General features: G+C 36.5%; 3 protein-coding genes across 3 annotated transcripts; 1 reads left to right on the forward strand and 2 right to left on the reverse strand.

Annotated features, from left to right (window-relative positions):
- Positions 1–1,794: 1,794 nt before the first annotated feature.
- On the reverse strand, positions 1,795–6,540 carry mitd1 (MIT, microtubule interacting and transport, domain containing 1). Its single transcript, XM_034693801.1, has 7 exons — positions 6,244–6,540; positions 6,056–6,157; positions 4,639–4,775; positions 2,796–2,882; positions 2,577–2,689; positions 2,416–2,476; positions 1,795–2,300 (listed from the first exon to the last, which is right to left on the reverse strand). The coding sequence occupies exons 1-7, from the start codon at positions 6,386–6,388 to the stop codon at positions 2,205–2,207; spliced, it is 741 nt and encodes a 246-aa protein (XP_034549692.1). The 5' UTR covers positions 6,389–6,540; the 3' UTR covers positions 1,795–2,204.
- A 697-nt stretch (positions 6,541–7,237) lies between these two features.
- On the forward strand, positions 7,238–10,580 carry mrpl30 (mitochondrial ribosomal protein L30). Its single transcript, XM_034694573.1, has 5 exons — positions 7,238–7,583; positions 8,442–8,528; positions 8,849–8,995; positions 9,981–10,054; positions 10,150–10,580. Exons 1-5 carry the CDS (start codon positions 7,542–7,544, stop codon positions 10,280–10,282), a joined length of 483 nt encoding a protein of 160 aa, XP_034550464.1. The 5' UTR covers positions 7,238–7,541; the 3' UTR covers positions 10,283–10,580.
- Positions 10,581–11,957: 1,377 nt separating this feature from the next.
- txndc9 (thioredoxin domain containing 9) lies at positions 11,958–16,979 on the reverse strand. The gene is made up of 5 exons (XM_034694405.1): positions 16,867–16,979; positions 14,933–15,127; positions 14,026–14,144; positions 12,488–12,742; positions 11,958–12,405 (listed from the first exon to the last, which is right to left on the reverse strand). Exons 2-5 carry the CDS (start codon positions 15,092–15,094, stop codon positions 12,285–12,287), a joined length of 657 nt encoding a protein of 218 aa, XP_034550296.1. The 5' UTR covers positions 15,095–15,127; positions 16,867–16,979; the 3' UTR covers positions 11,958–12,284.
- Between the last annotated feature and the right edge of the window lie 948 nt (positions 16,980–17,927).

The raw sequence follows: 17,927 nt of genomic DNA on the forward strand, positions 1-17,927 counted from the left end.
AAATATTTCTTTCAAGCTAAAGAATAAGTGGAAATTGTACAACTTGTGATTTTAACATAAAAACGTTTACATTATTTATTTTAAATTATAATTTGGCATTCTCTGTATTAATGTGTACATTTAATAGATTTGAGAGCAGTTTACTCCTCAGCAAACAGAATCAAAGAATCATAATGACACTTTTGTATAAGTCCAACTTGATCAACCTGCATCAATAGCTGCTGTTCACAAATGTTGAACATGCACATTTTAAGTAATTTAAAATGAAAGATTATGAAACGATGCCTTTTGAATTGCGGAGTCCAGAAGAGACCGAACTGAGTAATCAAGTTGTTTACTCAACCTTGGAAATAAGTTGAGTGTCAGAGACAGAGTTACCTCAGTCTGCTGAAGAGGAACAAATGGTCTGGTCAAAGGCTCTTGAATAAAATGACCTTGAACTGAGACTTTTTGTTAATTTGAAAAAGTAGGAAAAAAACAAATGAATTCAATGCTGACTATTAGAGAATAACTTTACATAATGCATAACTTACAAACCTGCACTACTTTAACTTAATCTGCTGCAAGGAAACGCATTAATTCTGATTTACTGAATGCAGGAGTAACTTTTGTAAAATTTAACCCAGCTGGTTTAAGTGAGACAGTTTTAGCAGAGCTCAGGACTTAAGATGTTTTAATATGTGTGGAACATATAAACAAAAGTTATCTTTTTTTAATCCTTTTAAACTGAGCTCAACTGTCCTACATTACCTGATGGATCTGCTTCATAGCAAACAAGTAAACTAGATTTATTTATATCTATTTAATGCTTTTTTAAAGCAGCTGCATGATCTAAAAATCTGTCCACACAGCAAGCAGGGATTAAGGACGTACATTTGTTCCACTTTCATGTGTTTGTGAGGACTCAGCAGCTGCCTCGATGATTTCTTACTCAAACCCGTGTGAACACCTCAGCAGTGCCGCAGCTAAAAACAAACAACTGAACAAGTTTATCGGTATATTGTACCAACAAACATCCTTTAATTGTTAGGGGGTTTTCTTAATATATATTTTGGGGGCTTTTACACCTTTTTATTTTATAGAGGAGAGGAATGACATGCTGGAAAGGGGTTGCAGGCTGGAATCAGGCCAAACATAACTTAACCATATAGCTAAATCTGCACCAAATTATGTTTTAACCCTAGAACACTATCGCCGGGTGATTTTCCCCCGAGCAAACACATTCACATGATTTTCATTATGTTGCGTTTGTCTGAGTGTCATGGGTCCCTGGGTAGCTTCAGCATTGTCTTTGACGTCTTTGAAAGCGTGGGTGTTTCCCTACTCCAAAACACGCTTTTTCCTACAGGCACGTGTTCAGGTGATTTTCACCCTTTTCTGTTTCTCTCTCCTGCAGCTGTTTGTGTGTCAAGGAGATTGTGCCTTCACCAGGGAAGTCTCAAATGTCCAAGGAATGGGTGGACCGAACACCAAGTTTCCAGTTTCAATATTTTTATTTTTAGGAATTTTTGGTCCCAAGTTCCACATTTTTCAGTAATTTTGGAGCATTTTTATAGGGTCCCCCCCATGTTTTTTTCCCATTTTGTTAGACATGGCACAGTTGAAAATAAAAGAACACTACTCTAATTTGTCATGTGTTGTCATATTTTGATGACAAGTACTTTTTATTAGGTATATTATATCGGGTTAAGGTTGAAGTAGGAGGGTTTTAAAATTGTCTTCATGTGCCTGATACAGTTTCAGTTCAAAACTCCAACAAATCAAAAAAGGGAATAATGAAACACAGACATTTCATGGTATTACAAAAGAGTTTTTAATATAATTTGAACAATTTTAATTTAGTTTTCCACCAGATGGTGGTATAAGGCCTTTAAAACTATCTTCCCTTCTCAATATCTTGGACAACCCATTCATAGAAAGAGTTACAATAAGGTCAATAAAAAAAAAACCTTATAAATAAGAAATAAACTATCATTTTCATAAAGAATAAGAAAGTAACAATTTATAAAAATTATAATCAAAAAGGTGAAAGACACACCAGTAAAATGACATGTATTGCTTGTTACACTGTTTAAGGCTGATGACATGCACCTGTCTGTTAGAGAAAATACAACAACACATTAGATTTGTTTTAGCAATCTGAGAGCAGGAAGGTAAACTCAGTCACTTGAGATATTAAAAAGAGGTTATAACAGTTTTATATCTCATAGTGTCTTTGTATGTTTGGTGTGAAAGATGTCTACGTTGGTCTCCTGGCACTGTCGAAGGTCATAGTCACAATAACCAATTGAGAACCGCCCCTGAAAGATCAAATCAACACCTCTTACTAACACAAATCAACACATGGGTACTAGAAAAAACAGCTTGATCCTGATGAGTGCAGTAAGAAAATAAATCATCTCTAAAAAGACTCACCTTAGGTCTCTGGAAGTAATCAAGCCCTCTTCCTATCTTTATGATCCATCCATTATCAAACCTGTAAACAATTATCATTTTTGATTACTACCATAAAGGAGCTGAAATCAAAGAGAGTGGAATACAGATGGGGGATATACTTCATACTGTAGTATCTGTACCTGATCTCCCTGTCATGAATGGAGGAGGAATACTGCAGGTCCAGAGTCACGCCCTGAGAACTGAGACTCTGTTTAAGCTCTGCCAGAGCGCTGCTCTGCTGGCTGCTATCCCCCTACAGGACGGGATTAAAGAGAGGAAAACGGCAGCACAAACTGAACATGTGACTGCTGAAGCTGCCGTGTAGTTGATAGATAGTGTGTATTGATAACATAACCTACCTCATCCTGTGAAGTAAGGAGATGGATCTTTTTCACCTTGCAGGACGCTTTGAGTAACATCTCACAGAACCGCAGGAAGTTATACAACTGAGGTGTAGAGAAAGGGAAGAGGTTAGTTTGACATGTCCAGTAAGTTTGGTACAGCTTTATTTTTAACCAATTGTTTTTACAAGGGTACGAGTACTTTGTGCATTATTTAAATAAACAAAGTGATCACATTTAAGAAAATATACTCCAGTAATATCAAATATTATCATTAAAATGTTCTGTGGAATTTAGAGTTCACTTCAGGTTTACTTTCCAAGACAAAACCCCCGGACAACCCCTTCACGGCGGTTATTAGCTTTCATTAACATGAGCAACGCCAGAGGCAAACTGATCACACGTCATGTCCAATCAATCCGCAGAAAAGAGGTTCCGGCATTTTGCTTCTGCTTGTTGACACAATAGACTTACTCCCCTCTATCCCTCTTTCAAGACCCAACTTGGTCGAGGCATGATGGCTGTCTAACATGAGTCTGGTTCTGCCTGAGGTTTCTGCCTGTTAAAAGGAAGTTTTTCCTCGCCACTATAACTAGCTAAATATTGCGATGTGCAATGCTCATGGTGGATTAAGGTGGGATCAGACTGAGTCTTACCCTGTCTTGAAGTTGGGTCTCTGTTCATAATTTGACATAGAGTGGTCTAGACCTCCTATGTTTGTAAAAGCGTCTTGAGATAACGTTTGTTGTGATTTGGCGATATACAAATAAAGATTGATTGATTGATTGATTGATTGATTGATTGATTGATTGATTGATTGACACCGTAAGATGAGGTAAAACCATTTAGCATCATATTGGTTAATAGTGAAGCTAAAACGTGAGTTTTCGGTCAGTATGCAACATGCATATGTACACTACCAGTCAAAAGTTTGGACACACCTTCTCATTCAATGAGTTTCATTTATTTTAATTATTTTCAACATTGTAGTTTAATACTGAAGTCATCAAAACTATGACATAATATGGTTTTACCATAATATGGATTACAACAGTAGTCAAATAGGGCTATCCATTGTGTACTAACCCTACCTCTGAACAACACAACTGATGGTCTCAAACACATTAAGAAGGCAAGTCATACCACAAATGAACTCTTGACAAGGCTCATGCTAATTAGAAACCATTCCAGGAGACCACTTCATGAAGCAGACTGAGAGAATACCAAGAGTGTGCAAAACTTAAAATATTTAAAAACAATACAAACCCTTGAATGAGAAGGTGTTTCCAAACTTTTGACTGGTAGTGTACACATTGAATGCTGTCCTCTTCGTTTATTGATTTTGATTTGTCTTTGTTTACACCCGAGGGGCAGGTGTTCTCTATATGTGGCTGTATTTTTGTCAGCAAAACTGAAAATTCAGAAATAAAATAGAAAAGAAACTGTATTGATCTGTGAAGCTTGAAGCTAATTCAACCAATACAACAGATTCATTGTTAACACAAAATGACTGAATATGTGTCGTGCCACAGAGGTCGATTGAAGGCAAATTGAGAAGTTTAATTATTGAATGATCATTTTTCCTCACCTATAAATCATCAAAGCAGTTAATCCTTTTCAATTATTTCACCTGTAGTTCTACAAATTACAGTTATTCTAACATCTCACCTTTAACCAAAGTAACAACCAATCACATCTTATTGTCACACAATGAAATGACAGGTTTTGATCCTGAGGTGCAGAAACCAGATTTCCCAGTCATTAATCCAGCTTCTCATTAATTAAAGAACTCAATTATCCAAATCCTTATAACAACAAAAACAATTCCACACACAAACACTGATGGAAACAAAGATCATACTTGGTGCGTGTGCCGTATGTACGGGTCCTGTACCCAGACTTCTGTGAGTAAACTGCTGATGTATGGTTTGAAAAGGGACTCGAAGCTGTAACCAGTGGCATCCTCTGCTATTTTTATCTGCTCATGGTACTTCCCATCTGAGGGGTGAGGAAACAGAAAGAAGTTAGGACACCGCTGAAAAAGTCAGACGTCTGAGAAAGGTGTTGACACTGTAACATTAATATCTCCACAGTCATACACACACAAGAGGATTCTTCATAACAGAGACGTGTCATCCAAACTCACCCTCTACATGCCCACATGTTTGTTTTTTTACTGCAGATGAATCCATTCTGAATAATTCCTTTATAAATGGTTCTCTGAAATGTGTACTTCACAAAGTTGACCAAGCGATCATGTGTAGTAGTTATAGAGTAGTTATGCAAACAAACACATAAGAAAAAATAACTACATTCATAATCAGGCTTTTTGTTGTTTTTCAAATAATAACAATAATAAACTTTATCTATATAGCTGTTTTCTTAACAAGGTTAAAAAGTGCTTCAGAACAAAAAAGCAGAGAATTACAAAGCATAAAAAACGGTGCAAACAGGGGGGAGAAAAAAGACAGAAGCAAAACAAGACATCTGAGTGCAGAACAAATTCAAGAATTAGGGGTGGAGAAATGCCTTCTTACATAAAAATGTCTTCAGTGAGGATTTAAAAGCAGTTAAGGTTGTAGACTGTCTAATTGTCAATGGCAGGGAGTTCCACAAACTTGAAGCTCTGATTGAAAAGGCGGATCACCTTTTGTTTTAAGGTGGTGCACAACCAGCAGAGATGCATCCACAGACCTGAGGGGTCACGCTTAAATAGTTTGGGGCCTGTCCATTTGAAATTTTAAAAGTAATCAATAAGATCGAAATCGACAAGATAAAAAACTGGCAGCCAATGTAAGCTGGCGAGGACAGGAGTGATGTGTTGAAATTTTGATGTGCCTGTTAAAATCTGAGCGGCTGCATTTTGAACTAGTTGGAGTCTGTGGAGGGAGCTCTGACTGATACCTGTTAAAAATGCATTACAATAATCAAGACTAGAAAAAATAAAAACATGGATGACTTTGGACAGATCGGAGGGGGAAAGGAAAGATCTTATTTTTCAAGATTTGTTTGAGGTGGAAAAAGGAAGATTTATCAGTATTTTTTTACATGAGTGTCAAAGCAAAGATCTGTGTCAAATGTCACTCCTAAATTTTTGACCTTCATTGTGATGTTATTGTTAAATGAACAACAGAGATGTGTGCCTGAGTAATGTGATCTTCCCTGATTGGTTGATTTCATCTCTATTAAGTTACTGAAAAAAACTCATAGGATTAAATACCTGACACTCGTTGACTGCTGCTGTCAATCAGCCCAACCCAAGTGTTTACATTACTTACCTTCTTTCATCTGGTTCACGTGAACTTTGATCTGCTCAGCTCTGTCCATGTAGCCCTTAATCTTGTCCCTGTAGTGTCCTCTCTTTGAGTCATCTTTAACAGCTGATGGCAAAACAAAGGAAACGAGAGTAAGTTATGATTCCTATCTGTATCATAATGCTTCTACTTTGTACTAAAATGATGGAGACCTTTCAACACGTCCATAAGCAGCTGGATGCCCTCCTGATAACAGACAAGAGAATCCTGGAAGCGACCGCTCTGGTCTAACTCCACCGCCCGCTTCAGGACGGAGACGGCGGAGGTCTCCATCCCTGACACATGGTTCTGGGTCATTGTTGTGTCCTTTTTCGTCTTAAAAGAGCTTAGCGGAAGATTACCAGAGTAGCGTTTCTCATTTCTTGTCAGAAGAGCCAGGTAGGAAGTTAAACCACCTCACAAACTAGACGACTAGAGGGGTGCGTCACCAAAATAATTCCCGGAGAAACATGGAAGTCAAACTCAAGACCTACCTTTTTAAGTCTCGCTTTTAACTGAGTTTCATTCTTATAACAGTTTTATTTATTTATTTATTTATTTATTTATCTATTATCTAGTTCAAATTTCAGTCACTTTTATTCTATTTTATTTATTAATGTACTTATTTATTTTATTTTTTTAAGTATAGCATCTTATTTTCTTTTAATGGTTTAATTTTTTATTGTTGTGTTATCTTAGAAATTTACTTTATTTTGGTGATTTTAATTTCCTGAGTTAAGTTTAAACTTCATATTTTACCTCCAGTGTTTCCTCATTAAGATATCATGAGAGCGTTTCCTCAGTTCGTTCAGCAACTTATTTTTCATTTATTTATTTCTATTTTTATTGTCTTTATTATCATTGTTGCATATATTGTGTTCTTAACCTTAGGAACACAATATAATCTTAATTTATTCTACTCTAGGTTGTTTTTATGTACAGCACTTTTGTTACAATGTCATTGTATGAAAAGCGCTTGATAAATAAAATCTGATTGATTGATGAAGTCTGATAAAAGACGAGGGCAACAAAATATGAAAATAATTAAATTTGATAATAACTCATTTTATTTTTACTTCAGTAGTTCTTCTTTCTTGTTGCGAACATAGAACCGCATAGAACCAAATGAACAACTGTAGGAACCTTGTACATGGAATATGTGACACTCCGGCACAGTTTCTCCGTAACTCACTGGCACTTCCGGTGGAGATGTCCATGGTGGAGAGAAAACTGTCAGGACAAAAACGTGATAGTCAGTTTAGAGTGTTTTCCAAACACTGGTTCGTCTTAATACTTTTCAGTGCTGTGGATATGGAGGGAATGAAGCTGCATTAGGTTTTCTTCACTCCACGTTAAGTTGTGTTTGCAGCACGGTCTTGTTTATCCGTCAGTAGGTTGTAACCTTGGAGTGTATGAGTGTGGTTTTTGTAACAAGGTGTCGTTAACAGAAACCTTACTTAAAAAAAATAACATGTTAGGGTTGTGTCGCAGGTTGGGCTCCTTTCCAGTGAAGGTAAGAAGAGCAGTGTATTTCATGGATCAAATGAAATTGTTTTATTGTTCTCTTCTGTAATACATCACACTTGCTACTAGTCTTTTTATTTTTGATTAGATAGTTTGTTTGTTAAAGCAGTAGCCCCCCCCAGTAACAAAATAGAAGCAGTTTTAGGAAGCATATATTATTGAAAGTATAAATGCAAAGCAAACTCTAAAACTAGACAGCTTTTTGGCTAAGTGGTCCCAAAACACTTATTCCATTTTTAAGTCGTGATCAAAGATGTGATATGTATTTCTATCTGGCCCTTTCTGTCATTTGTGGGGATGCTGTTGCTCAGTAGTTAAGCTTGAAGTCTATCTGAAGGTTTGGGGTTTGATCCTAGCTCCTGCAGTTACAAGCTGAAGTGCCCTTGGGCAAGATCCTGAGCCCCTAATCACAGACAAGCAAAGAGCTATATAAGTGCAAGTCTCTCTCTCTATATATATATGATAAATAAAAACTTCATAAATTATCCTTGCTGTCCATAATTGAACAACACTTAATCACCTTTCTGTTATTACTGCTTTAGATGTACTGCCAGAAAAGACATGATGAACCTATATTGTTGAACATTTGACTGCAGTGTGTGACCAAAAAAAACCAAGTCCAAATGAAATAAAGCTGATCAGCTCATAAACTTTTCACAACATCAGGGATACTTAAGTATTAGAGCAAAATCTTATGGTTGTCAAATGTGAATAGCCTCACATCATGCTCCGTTATCCCACAGAACACACTGCAGTTTTTTGCTGCTGTAACAAATCTGCTTTCTAGTGTATGATTGTGTTTTAATCCTGCTTTTAAATTTGTCTCATGACTATGTTTGTTTTTCAGATCCTCACAGAAGCCACTCTTTTGTCACCTTCTCCATGGTTTGTGTCTGCACGCAGCAAAGTCACAAGATCAATGATCCCAAAAGAGGTAAGAAATAAGGCAAAATCATGCTTTATGTCTGTTAGATCGATGTCATTTAATGAAATTCAAAAGTGTGGTGGAATTTGCAAAACTAAATCTTAATACCTTTGAGATTTTATTTTACATTTTGCTCGTGTCATTTTGTTAAATTTGAAAGGGTTGAAAAATCCAGCAGGGTCTAAAAACAGTGCAGAATAAAGGCTGTCTGAGAGTGTAACCTGTCTGTGGATATATTAATGCTCCTGTGTCTACGTCTACAAAACCTCAAAGCCTTATGTCATTTGTCTTATCACCGAAGTTCAAAGACTCTGCGTTGTTCTTCACAGCTTTTTGAAGAGAGATCAAAAGAACATGAGAAATATGGTGGGGATCCAGACCAACCTCATAAACTACACATCGTGACACGAGTGAAAAGTGTGATGCGGAGGCCGCACTGGGAGAAAAAGATGGTGAAACACTTGGGGCTTGAAAAGGTGAGGCTTGAAAACTGATGTTTTAAAGCTTAAAGGAAATAATTAAAGAATGGAAAAGAAATAATGGAAGAAAGTTAATAATACAAGATATGTTTGTACAGGGCGACGTTTGTAAAGTTGTGCACACTGAAAATAAACAGAAACAATTCTCCATATTTAGCACCAAAACATCATAAAAATGTAGAGTGAATTTTTAAAAGTCACCTTGTTATCACATTTAGAGGAATATTTGTGATCTTCACATTTAATTTATTAAAAATATATTAAGTTAAAATTTTGTTAAATCCAAATGCTAAATATAAATCTAAATGTTAAATTTAAATCTAAATTTTCAACGATAAATATAAATGTTAAATATAATAAATATTAAATATAAATATAAATGTTAAATCTCAATAAAAATCTGAATGTTACATCTAAATGTTAAATATTAATATAAATATTAAATAAAAATATAACTGTTCAACGATAAATCTAAGTGTTAAATATAAATATAAATATAGAATATAAATATGAATGTTAAATATAAATATAAAGGTTAAATATAAATGTTAAATGTTGATCTGCGATCGTAAATGTTTAGCTGATAAGCAAATTCACACTGTCACATATCAGCTAAATATTTATGATCAAGGAGCAACATTTAATATTTATATTTAAAATGTTACATTTATATTTAAAATGTAACATTTATATTTATATTTAGCATTTGGATTTAACAATGATTTAACTTCATATATCTTTCACAAGAAAATTTAATGTGAAGAAGATCACAAATATTTCTCTAAATATAATAAAAAATTGACTTTTAAAAATGACAACCACACAAGAACAATGTTGTTATATTGGCAAATAAATTGTATCCATTTCATGTTTTGCATCTTTGGTTGTAATACCTGTAATCAGATTTCGCTTCAGGGTAAAGCTCAATTCAGGATTTCCTTCATTTTGTACTCACTGTGTTCTCACTATGTCACACATTAAGGCACATGTACCTGTGATTCACAAAAACACACCTGCAGTCAACCACCAGCTGAAGTTTGTCAAACATCTTGTAAGGTAAGACTCATGCACAGAGAGAGGAACATTTCTTACCTCTTTTATACTGTGTTTAATTTCCTGCTTTTCCATCCTCTCTTTTGTGTTGCATTCAGGATCCAGCCGCTGAAGACACCCTATGGACTCCCTGCTGAAGAGGACATGGCGGACACCTACATCAACAGCCATGGAGAGCTGATAGTCCGTCGTCTCCTCAAGCCTGTGGAACCGAAAGCTATCGAATCCTAGCCCCACTTTCAATCAGATAAGTTAACATGAAAATCTTGTGCTCCGTAGCTTCCTGTTCTTCCTTTTCAACACTGAGGAAGTGCTTCAATTTAGTCTGATGCCTGTTTTGAGTTATCCGACTTTAGACAGCAGAAGAATGAGAGGAAATGCTGTCATCAAACTCACAACTGTGTCAGCTGAAGTCACTGTGAAGGTGCATTGGAACAATTGTGACCTGTTATCCATGACAACTCAGTTAATGTGATGGTTTGTGTATTAAACGTGATGTGTATAAATTAAACACTTTTTTGAAATGAAATCTAGCCTTCATCTTTTTCTTTCATTTTGAAGAGACTGTTTTTTTTTATTGAGTGAGACTATGAATTTGAATCTATCAGACCTGGTTGCAGAGGGTAATTTTAAACCCGCACACAACTAGTGTCCATTCATGTAATTTTTCACGCCTAGTAGTATTAAACCTGTAGACAGGAATGTTTAGAGATGTAATTTCTTACTACATACTGTGTAAAAACATCCATCAACTATATCGGCTTATTCTTTAGAGTTTTCTTTTTTAGGTCTTTTCATTCAACCACTATGTTGCAGTGGTTTAAAAGCACAGCTCAACCACATTGTGAGGAAACTGATTCATTTTTATCTCACAATGGAGGCCCTTGGTGGGATTTCAACCCAGAAACATCAGGTTGAAAGGTAGCAGGCCTATCCTCAACACCACAGGGCTGCTTGGATGGACTTACTTTTGTAGGTCTTTTCATTCCACCATTTGAATATTGTACTTCAACAGCATATTTCTTATAACAGTGTGAGGAAAGTGTCTTAACTCCATCTCCCATGGGCATTACATGTTTGGGATTTAAACCTTGCATGGAAAGACAGCTGTCATATCCACAACATCACAGAGCTGCCTGGCAGTGATTACTTTTTTAGGTCTTTTTGTTCCATCACTTTGTGAGGAAACTGTTTCACTTTCATCTCACATTGGAGGCCCTTAGTGGGATTTGAACCCAGAACCATCAGATTGAAAGGTAGCAGGCCTGTCCTCAACACCACAGAGCTGCTTGCCAGTGCCTGCTTTTTTTTTTAGGTCTTCTCATTCCACCACTTTGTTGTAGTGGTTTAAAAGCAAAGCTCAACCACATTGTGAGGAAACTGTATCATTCTCATCTCACATTGGAAGCCCTTAGTGGGATTTGAACCCCAAACCATCAGACTAATGCAGAGGCCATGTCCACCACACCACAGGGCCACTTTGTAATGCTAGCTTTCCTAGGTGTTTTAATTCAAGCATTTTGTTGTAGTTTAAAAGCTTAGCTGAACTACACTCTGAGGAAAGTGTTCCAACTCACATTGGGATTTGAACCCAGAACCATTTGATTTGAAGGTTGCAGTTCTATCTGCAACACAACAGGACTGCTTGGAAAGCATAGAGTAATAAAACTATGTTGATGCTTTATGGCCTCTGCTTCTGTTACTCTCTACAATTAACTACCTTCAATTTGATGGTAAAAACACCTTAGACCTCCATATGTCTAACATTTTCTTCTATCGCGGTGATATACTGTCATTTATAAGTATTAGCCAGGTAACCGGGTTGTGTTGTCAGATGATGAGTAAAGTGACAGAGGAAACAGGGCTGTGAAGAATGTGTGAGTGTTTCCACAGATTTTCAGACCCAAATATTTACAGAGTTTTATTGGCAACTGGATTTCACACAGGTTCAAAAGGTTAAAACATAAAATGTCATAAACAATAAAATAATAAAGCAAAACGTTTGCTGACACCTTATGTGCCCTCTACAGACTGATGAAATGCATGTTTGTCATTTTTAAGTATTTAAATATAAAACACAGGAGAGGAGTCACTACATGAGATTGAAACAAAAATTCTAACAGCTTGTTGATGAGAAAAAGGGATGAAAAAAATCAAAGCGGGCCGTCTGCTGGACTTTTTATTTACGGTGAGGTAGCCCTGGGAGAGAAAACCACACGACTGTCAGTGCTTCTCAGTCGTCATCAGTATCAGAGTCTGAGTCATATCCTCGACCTCTGATGGTTTTCTTCTCCACCTTTGTGAACTTTGTTCCTGTTCTTTTGTTCACTGTCGGAGGCTCCATCAGGTTACCACTAGAACAGGGCAAGAAGTTACATTTTATAAAGCATGCTACTGTGATGCTTTTTGAAGGAGACAATCTGTAGTGCGACTCACCTGTAGTTGATGACATCAGCACAGCCAAGTCTCCACTCAAGCATCTCTGTGGGAAACTCGTCTGTGTTTCCCAGATCAGCGAAGCCCACCACATAGTCTTTTGTTATTCCATCTGTGAGCAGGGCCATGGTGGGAATGACTTTGATCCGCAGCCTATCTGTCAGGAAGGGGGCCTTGTCCACGTTCAGTTTGATGAATTTAGTCTCAACGTGCTTCTTTGCCAAGATAGTCAAGTGTTTGTCGAGGATCTTACATCTGTACAGAGGAGGGGAGAGGACAGGAGGTATATAGCATTAATTAACAACAGACCCCTGTGACAAGAACTTAAAAAAATTATTAACAAACTTGCAGAAGAATGTAACGTAAAAAATGTTTATGTACTGCAGTGTTCATGAACTCTCTCTCTGAATGTTAGGCTTATGAAACGGTAAAGATGACTAAGCAAGGGCAGCAAATCAAGATGTTTTTGATATATTTAACATGAATTGTATCTTAAAACTGCTTGTTTTATTTCATAAGGAGTTACAAACACAATCAGATGCATACTTCATGTTTGTGAAGCAAGGGACGTTTTTTATTTTCACTTGATAAATGTCTGAAATAGGGATGTACACAATTAATGGATTATCGATTGATTGTTAAGAAATTACTCGAAACACGCATTTTTGTTTTCAATTTTCTGTCACATGGAACAAACATCATGTGGTCTCATATTACACTCATCCAACAGGGAGGTGTTTTAAGTTTAAAGCATGATGTGAATCAGCTTTTAACGGTGTTGCACACAGCGGAGATGCTCAGCTGGCGGCTGTGCGTCAGTTCTCCACTTTTTAAAAGAGGATCAATGCGCAACTGCTGCCAACAACAACACGAAGGTTGACAACTTTAAACAGGACATTTCCCTACCTTTAGATACAAAGCCAACAGACTGGTGGGAATTGCTAGTACGCTATGTTTGCAGAGTAGCAACATCAGAGCTGTCTGAGCTTTTCTGCAGCTGGACTGATTATGACCCAGTTGCGCTCCCCGCTGACACCTGACCAAATCCACGTTTATTTTTCTCAATAAGAACGAGTAGACAGAAAACTGGACACTGTGAGTCTGAAGTACGTTTCTGTTAGTATTATGAGGCTTCACTTTATAAGACTGTCCATGGAGAATATTTTTATGAGCCTGATCGTTGATAATCAGTGTTAAACATGAACACGTATTCAATACCGTCAGTTATATGCATTTTGTTGCTGTAGAAAATATAATTTAGGGGGGAAAAACCTATTTGGTCTTGTTTTTGACATAAAAATAGTAATGTTTTTTTTATTGATTAATCTATAATTGATGGTTAACATTTCTAAAAATCGATAATGGAAAATACTACAAATGTACATCCTTACTCTGAGACCCTGAATGAATTATTAGTACTGTTGCATGTGCTGCTCTGTAGACTCATCTATTCACTGACTGACTAACTGGTCAAAGGCCCCACTTTACATTTGCTCCAAATATAGTTATAAAGTGTTGTTTTGTTTTTTTGCACTGACCTGAAGGTGGAACTTTTGTAGAAGTGGCAGACAACATTCTTGCTATCTTTGACCTCGCCGAAAAAGTCTTTTTCACTTGAGATTTCTCTGTACTCCCCGTGGCCTTTAGACAACCACTCCTTAAAAAGACACAGCAGAACAAAGATCAGCATCAGAACAATGAAATCACAAAGATGAAGAAAAAAATTGATTTGTATTCAAACACGATAAAAACATCCAGGCTCTTTGTTTGGCTGCTTTGGGATGAAACATGCAGCAAACAATTCTCTCACTAAAAAGAACACTTGGCGGCTCGGACTTAGCCTAATGGTTAAGTTGCGCGCCCATGTAGCGGGTGGCCCGGGTTTGAATCCAGCCTGCGGCCTCTTTCCTGCATGCCAATCCCCCACTCTCTCCTGGTTTCCTACACTATCCACTGTCCTCTCCTATATAAATAAAAGGTGTAAATAAAAAAATATAACTTCAAAAGGAAACACTTGGCTGTTATGTCAAAATCTGGACAGGTTACCCAGTCTTCTTAGAATGAACGGATAATTTTCTCAATTACTTTATACCATTGTTGCTTTCCATCTGGTCCCCATAATACTTTTTTTCTTTGTTTTTTGCTTCAGATCATAGAAAAATTGACAATAAAGAGCCCATAATATTTTAAATCTCTGGCCTTCAGAATATGTTCAAGTAAAAAATCAAACTTCAACTTTTTGTTTGAAAAAAGATCTCAAAGAAAATAGGATTTTTTTTAATAGCAGGTCTTTAGATTTCTACTTCAAGCAGTGGCATGAACACTTAAAATGCTGCACATGCTTCAACAAGCAGATTTACTAAATTGGTCAAGATGATGCAAACTACTTTGAAAGTCTTAGTCAGACAATATCCAACAGTTTTAAAAAAAAATCATCCCACACACCTGCTTCTGTTTCTGGGCTTTTTTGAGTGCCTCTAATCGCCTCTCCTTCAGTCTATCCAAATCATCATCATCCAGGTCATTCAGTTTGCTCAGCTGTGCATCCACCTTCTCCTCCACCTGCTCCAACACCTTGGTAAGGATGTCCATCTGCTGGTTTGCCATTGTTTACAGCTGGGAGTGAAACTCTTTCTGAGTCTGGGGAAGTAAAGAACAGGTCATGAGTACTGGGACATGATATCGGATAACTGGGTCATTTAGAAAAGGACGCCTGCTGACTATCTCCTGTCTACAGTTACTTTTGACTTAAAGAAATAATAACATACATTAGAGAAAATGAAGTGTTTTTATACATATGTTTAGAACATCCAGTCACCAGTATAAAAATAAACACAGCTAGAGATGCAATAATTAGACCATGATGAGAAATGCAATGACAATAGTCAATTTAATCTGTAGACTTCAAATAGATTTGATAAGAGAGGAACTATTTTGTTGATTGTGACTCATCTGCTAGTTCCAGCTTCATTAACATGCGGTCTATTTAGCTTGTCTTCATCAGTTTTGAAGACTTTCAGATTGTTAACAGTTTATTTTACCTTTATTTTACCAGGTAAGTCAATTGAGAACCAATTCTCATTTAACAGAAACAATGTAAAAACTTGAGTATGGTCTTGATAATTTTGAAGAAAACGCTTGACATTTTCTTGACATTAACTAACACACCATTTTAACTAAGAAGTCAATTTTCTCAAGCTTCTATATCAACTTTTAGAAGAGTTCTGATTGAATATTTTGTCACTTTAGAGGCTGTAGGTAGTAAAAATGTTGATATTTTCAATTACATATATATTTTTAATGATTTATGTAACATTAATGAATACAAACTAGTGGGATAAACTATTAGAACCACATCTGGAGTACATGTTTAACACTGAACAGGAAACCTCTATGAAGGAAGGTTTGATCTGTTATGTATAGAGCCATTACAATGTGAAATAATTTACAAGTTACTATAATTGAAGCACCCAGTAAAGCCAGTTTTAAAATACTCTCAAAAGGAACACCTTAACAATAACCCTAACATTAATTACTTTCAGTGAACACTTAGGATAAGTCTTAATTTGATGTGATGTTATGTTGGTAGTGGTATTTTCTGTTTCATTTCTATATAATATCCATAGCTTTTCTTTGTTATGTTTGTAGTATTTTTAGTGTTGTGCATGTTTGTAGCTTTTTTTTGTTCTTGTGTTTCATGTTTGTAGTATTTTTCTGTTTTTGTATTTCATGTATATTTCGTATGTTATGTTTGTTTTATGTGGACCCCATGAAGAGTAGAATAATGGGGATCTGAATAAAGTATCTGAAGGATCTGATATATTAAAGCTGCATTAAAAGTAGCCAGATGCACCTTTTAAGATGTATCTGTGCCAATTGCATTAGATCAGTGGCGTACATACCGCAGCAAAGTACAATGATCACCACTTGTCAGAGAAACAAAGTGTGTAATGAAGGACTAAACGTTATAATCAAGTCATTGAGAAAAACTCAGCAACCTGTCGTCAAGACAAAGCCACAACGTAACGTCAGGGCACGCCTTATTTTTGCCGGTTGGTTAGCATACATGGAGCTACTTGGTAATGCTTTGTTTATTCAACGATTATCTATTCGCTTCAAGTGCAGCTTATTCATACACACTTGTTAACGTCAAAATAAATCCATGCCCTCACTTTTTTATGCAGAAATCCTTAAAATATACACACAACAGTAGCGCGTGTTAGCCTGTTAGACTAGCTAACGTTAGCCATGAGAGTGGATAACACTACCATGAACACGTACACACGCGTTATTTATCTTAGAGGCTGAAGTTAATGTTCTTTGTACATGGTGTTCAAACAAAATAAGCCAATTTAACGATAAAGAAGATTATTTGTTACCTGATGGAAATGTGAGCTAGCCGTCAGGCTGTCAGTAGTCTCTGCAGTTCGTGCGCGAAATGCAAAATGATGTCCCGGATATGACGTCAAATTAGGCCGCTTGACGTGGAACTGCAGGCTGACGATTTATATACTAAAAATAATAATTTTATTATTTTTTTGATACAAATTTTAAGCGTTATACGCGATGTATTTTGTAAATAAAGTGTCCACGTTAATTTTTATTTTTTAATTAAACCCTCCGACACTGCTTTGTGCTTTGCTATGTTATTCCTGCGTTTTATCCATCGATAATAAAAAAAACCAACATAAACTAATAAACGAGATTTATCTTTTAAATTATTGCATGTCGACTCAAGATTTTTATATAATGGATACAGTTTAAATGAAAACAGGAATCTTACAAGATCAGACACCCTCACTTCATTTTGTTTTCAATATACCTTTAATAGAATAGAATAGAATAGACTATAATAGAATAGAATGTACTTTATTCACTCCTGAAATTCAGGTGTGTCAGATAAAATTATAAAAAATCACATTAAACAAGTAATTCAGGTGTCTGTCAGCTCATCTCCTATTGGCTAGAGAGTTGTGAAGCCTAATGGCTGCAGGGATGGATGATTTTCTGCATCTCTCAGTCCTGCAGCGCAGAGAGATGAGCCGTCCACTGCTGCTGTTTCTCTGTTCCACAAAGAAGTTGTGAAGTGGATGATCTGTGTCATTTAGAACGGCCTCTAGCTTCTTCTGTGTGCATCTCCACCACAGTACCTAGCGAGTCCAACGTGGTTCCAATCAGTGCCAGCTTTTTTCACTAGTTTGTCCAGTCACATCGCATCCTTGTGTTCTATACTGCTTCCCCAGCCGACTGCAGCATAGAATAACACACTTGCCACCAGACTGATAAAACATCTGCAGCATCTTACTGCAATGTCTAAGGATCTGAGCCTCCTTAAGAAAAAGAAGTGGCTCTGCCCCTTCCTGTCCTCCAACTTGTTGTCCAGGTGTACACCTAGATATTTGTAGGTTGGCACCACCTCGATGTTAACCCCTTGAATGTT

This window comes from Notolabrus celidotus, chromosome 10 (genome assembly GCF_009762535.1).
Source record: "Notolabrus celidotus isolate fNotCel1 chromosome 10, fNotCel1.pri, whole genome shotgun sequence".
Taxonomy (NCBI): domain Eukaryota; kingdom Metazoa; phylum Chordata; class Actinopteri; order Labriformes; family Labridae; genus Notolabrus; species Notolabrus celidotus.

Coding starts and splice junctions, on each gene's coding strand:
- mitd1 (XM_034693801.1), bottom strand. CDS start 6,388: ATGACCCAGAACCATGTGTCAGGGATGGAGACCTCCGCCGTCTCCGTC. Junction 6,158..6,243: donor GCTTATGGACGTGTTGAAAG/GTCTCCATCATT, acceptor TTTTGCCATCAG/CTGTTAAAGATGACTCAAAG. Junction 2,883..4,638: donor ACATACGGCACACGCACCAA/GTATGATCTTTG, acceptor TCTACACCTCAG/TTGTATAACTTCCTGCGGTT.
- mrpl30 (XM_034694573.1), top strand. CDS start 7,542: ATGTTAGGGTTGTGTCGCAGGTTGGGCTCCTTTCCAGTGAAG. Junction 7,584..8,441: donor TGGGCTCCTTTCCAGTGAAG/GTAAGAAGAGCA, acceptor TTTGTTTTTCAG/ATCCTCACAGAAGCCACTCT. Junction 10,055..10,149: donor TTTGTCAAACATCTTGTAAG/GTAAGACTCATG, acceptor TGTTGCATTCAG/GATCCAGCCGCTGAAGACAC.
- txndc9 (XM_034694405.1), bottom strand. CDS start 15,094: ATGGCAAACCAGCAGATGGACATCCTTACCAAGGTGTTGGAGCAGGTG. Junction 14,145..14,932: donor AAGCCCAGAAACAGAAGCAG/GTGTGTGGGATG, acceptor TGTCTTTTTAAG/GAGTGGTTGTCTAAAGGCCA. Junction 12,743..14,025: donor TACAAAAGTTCCACCTTCAG/GTCAGTGCAAAA, acceptor TCCTCTGTACAG/ATGTAAGATCCTCGACAAAC.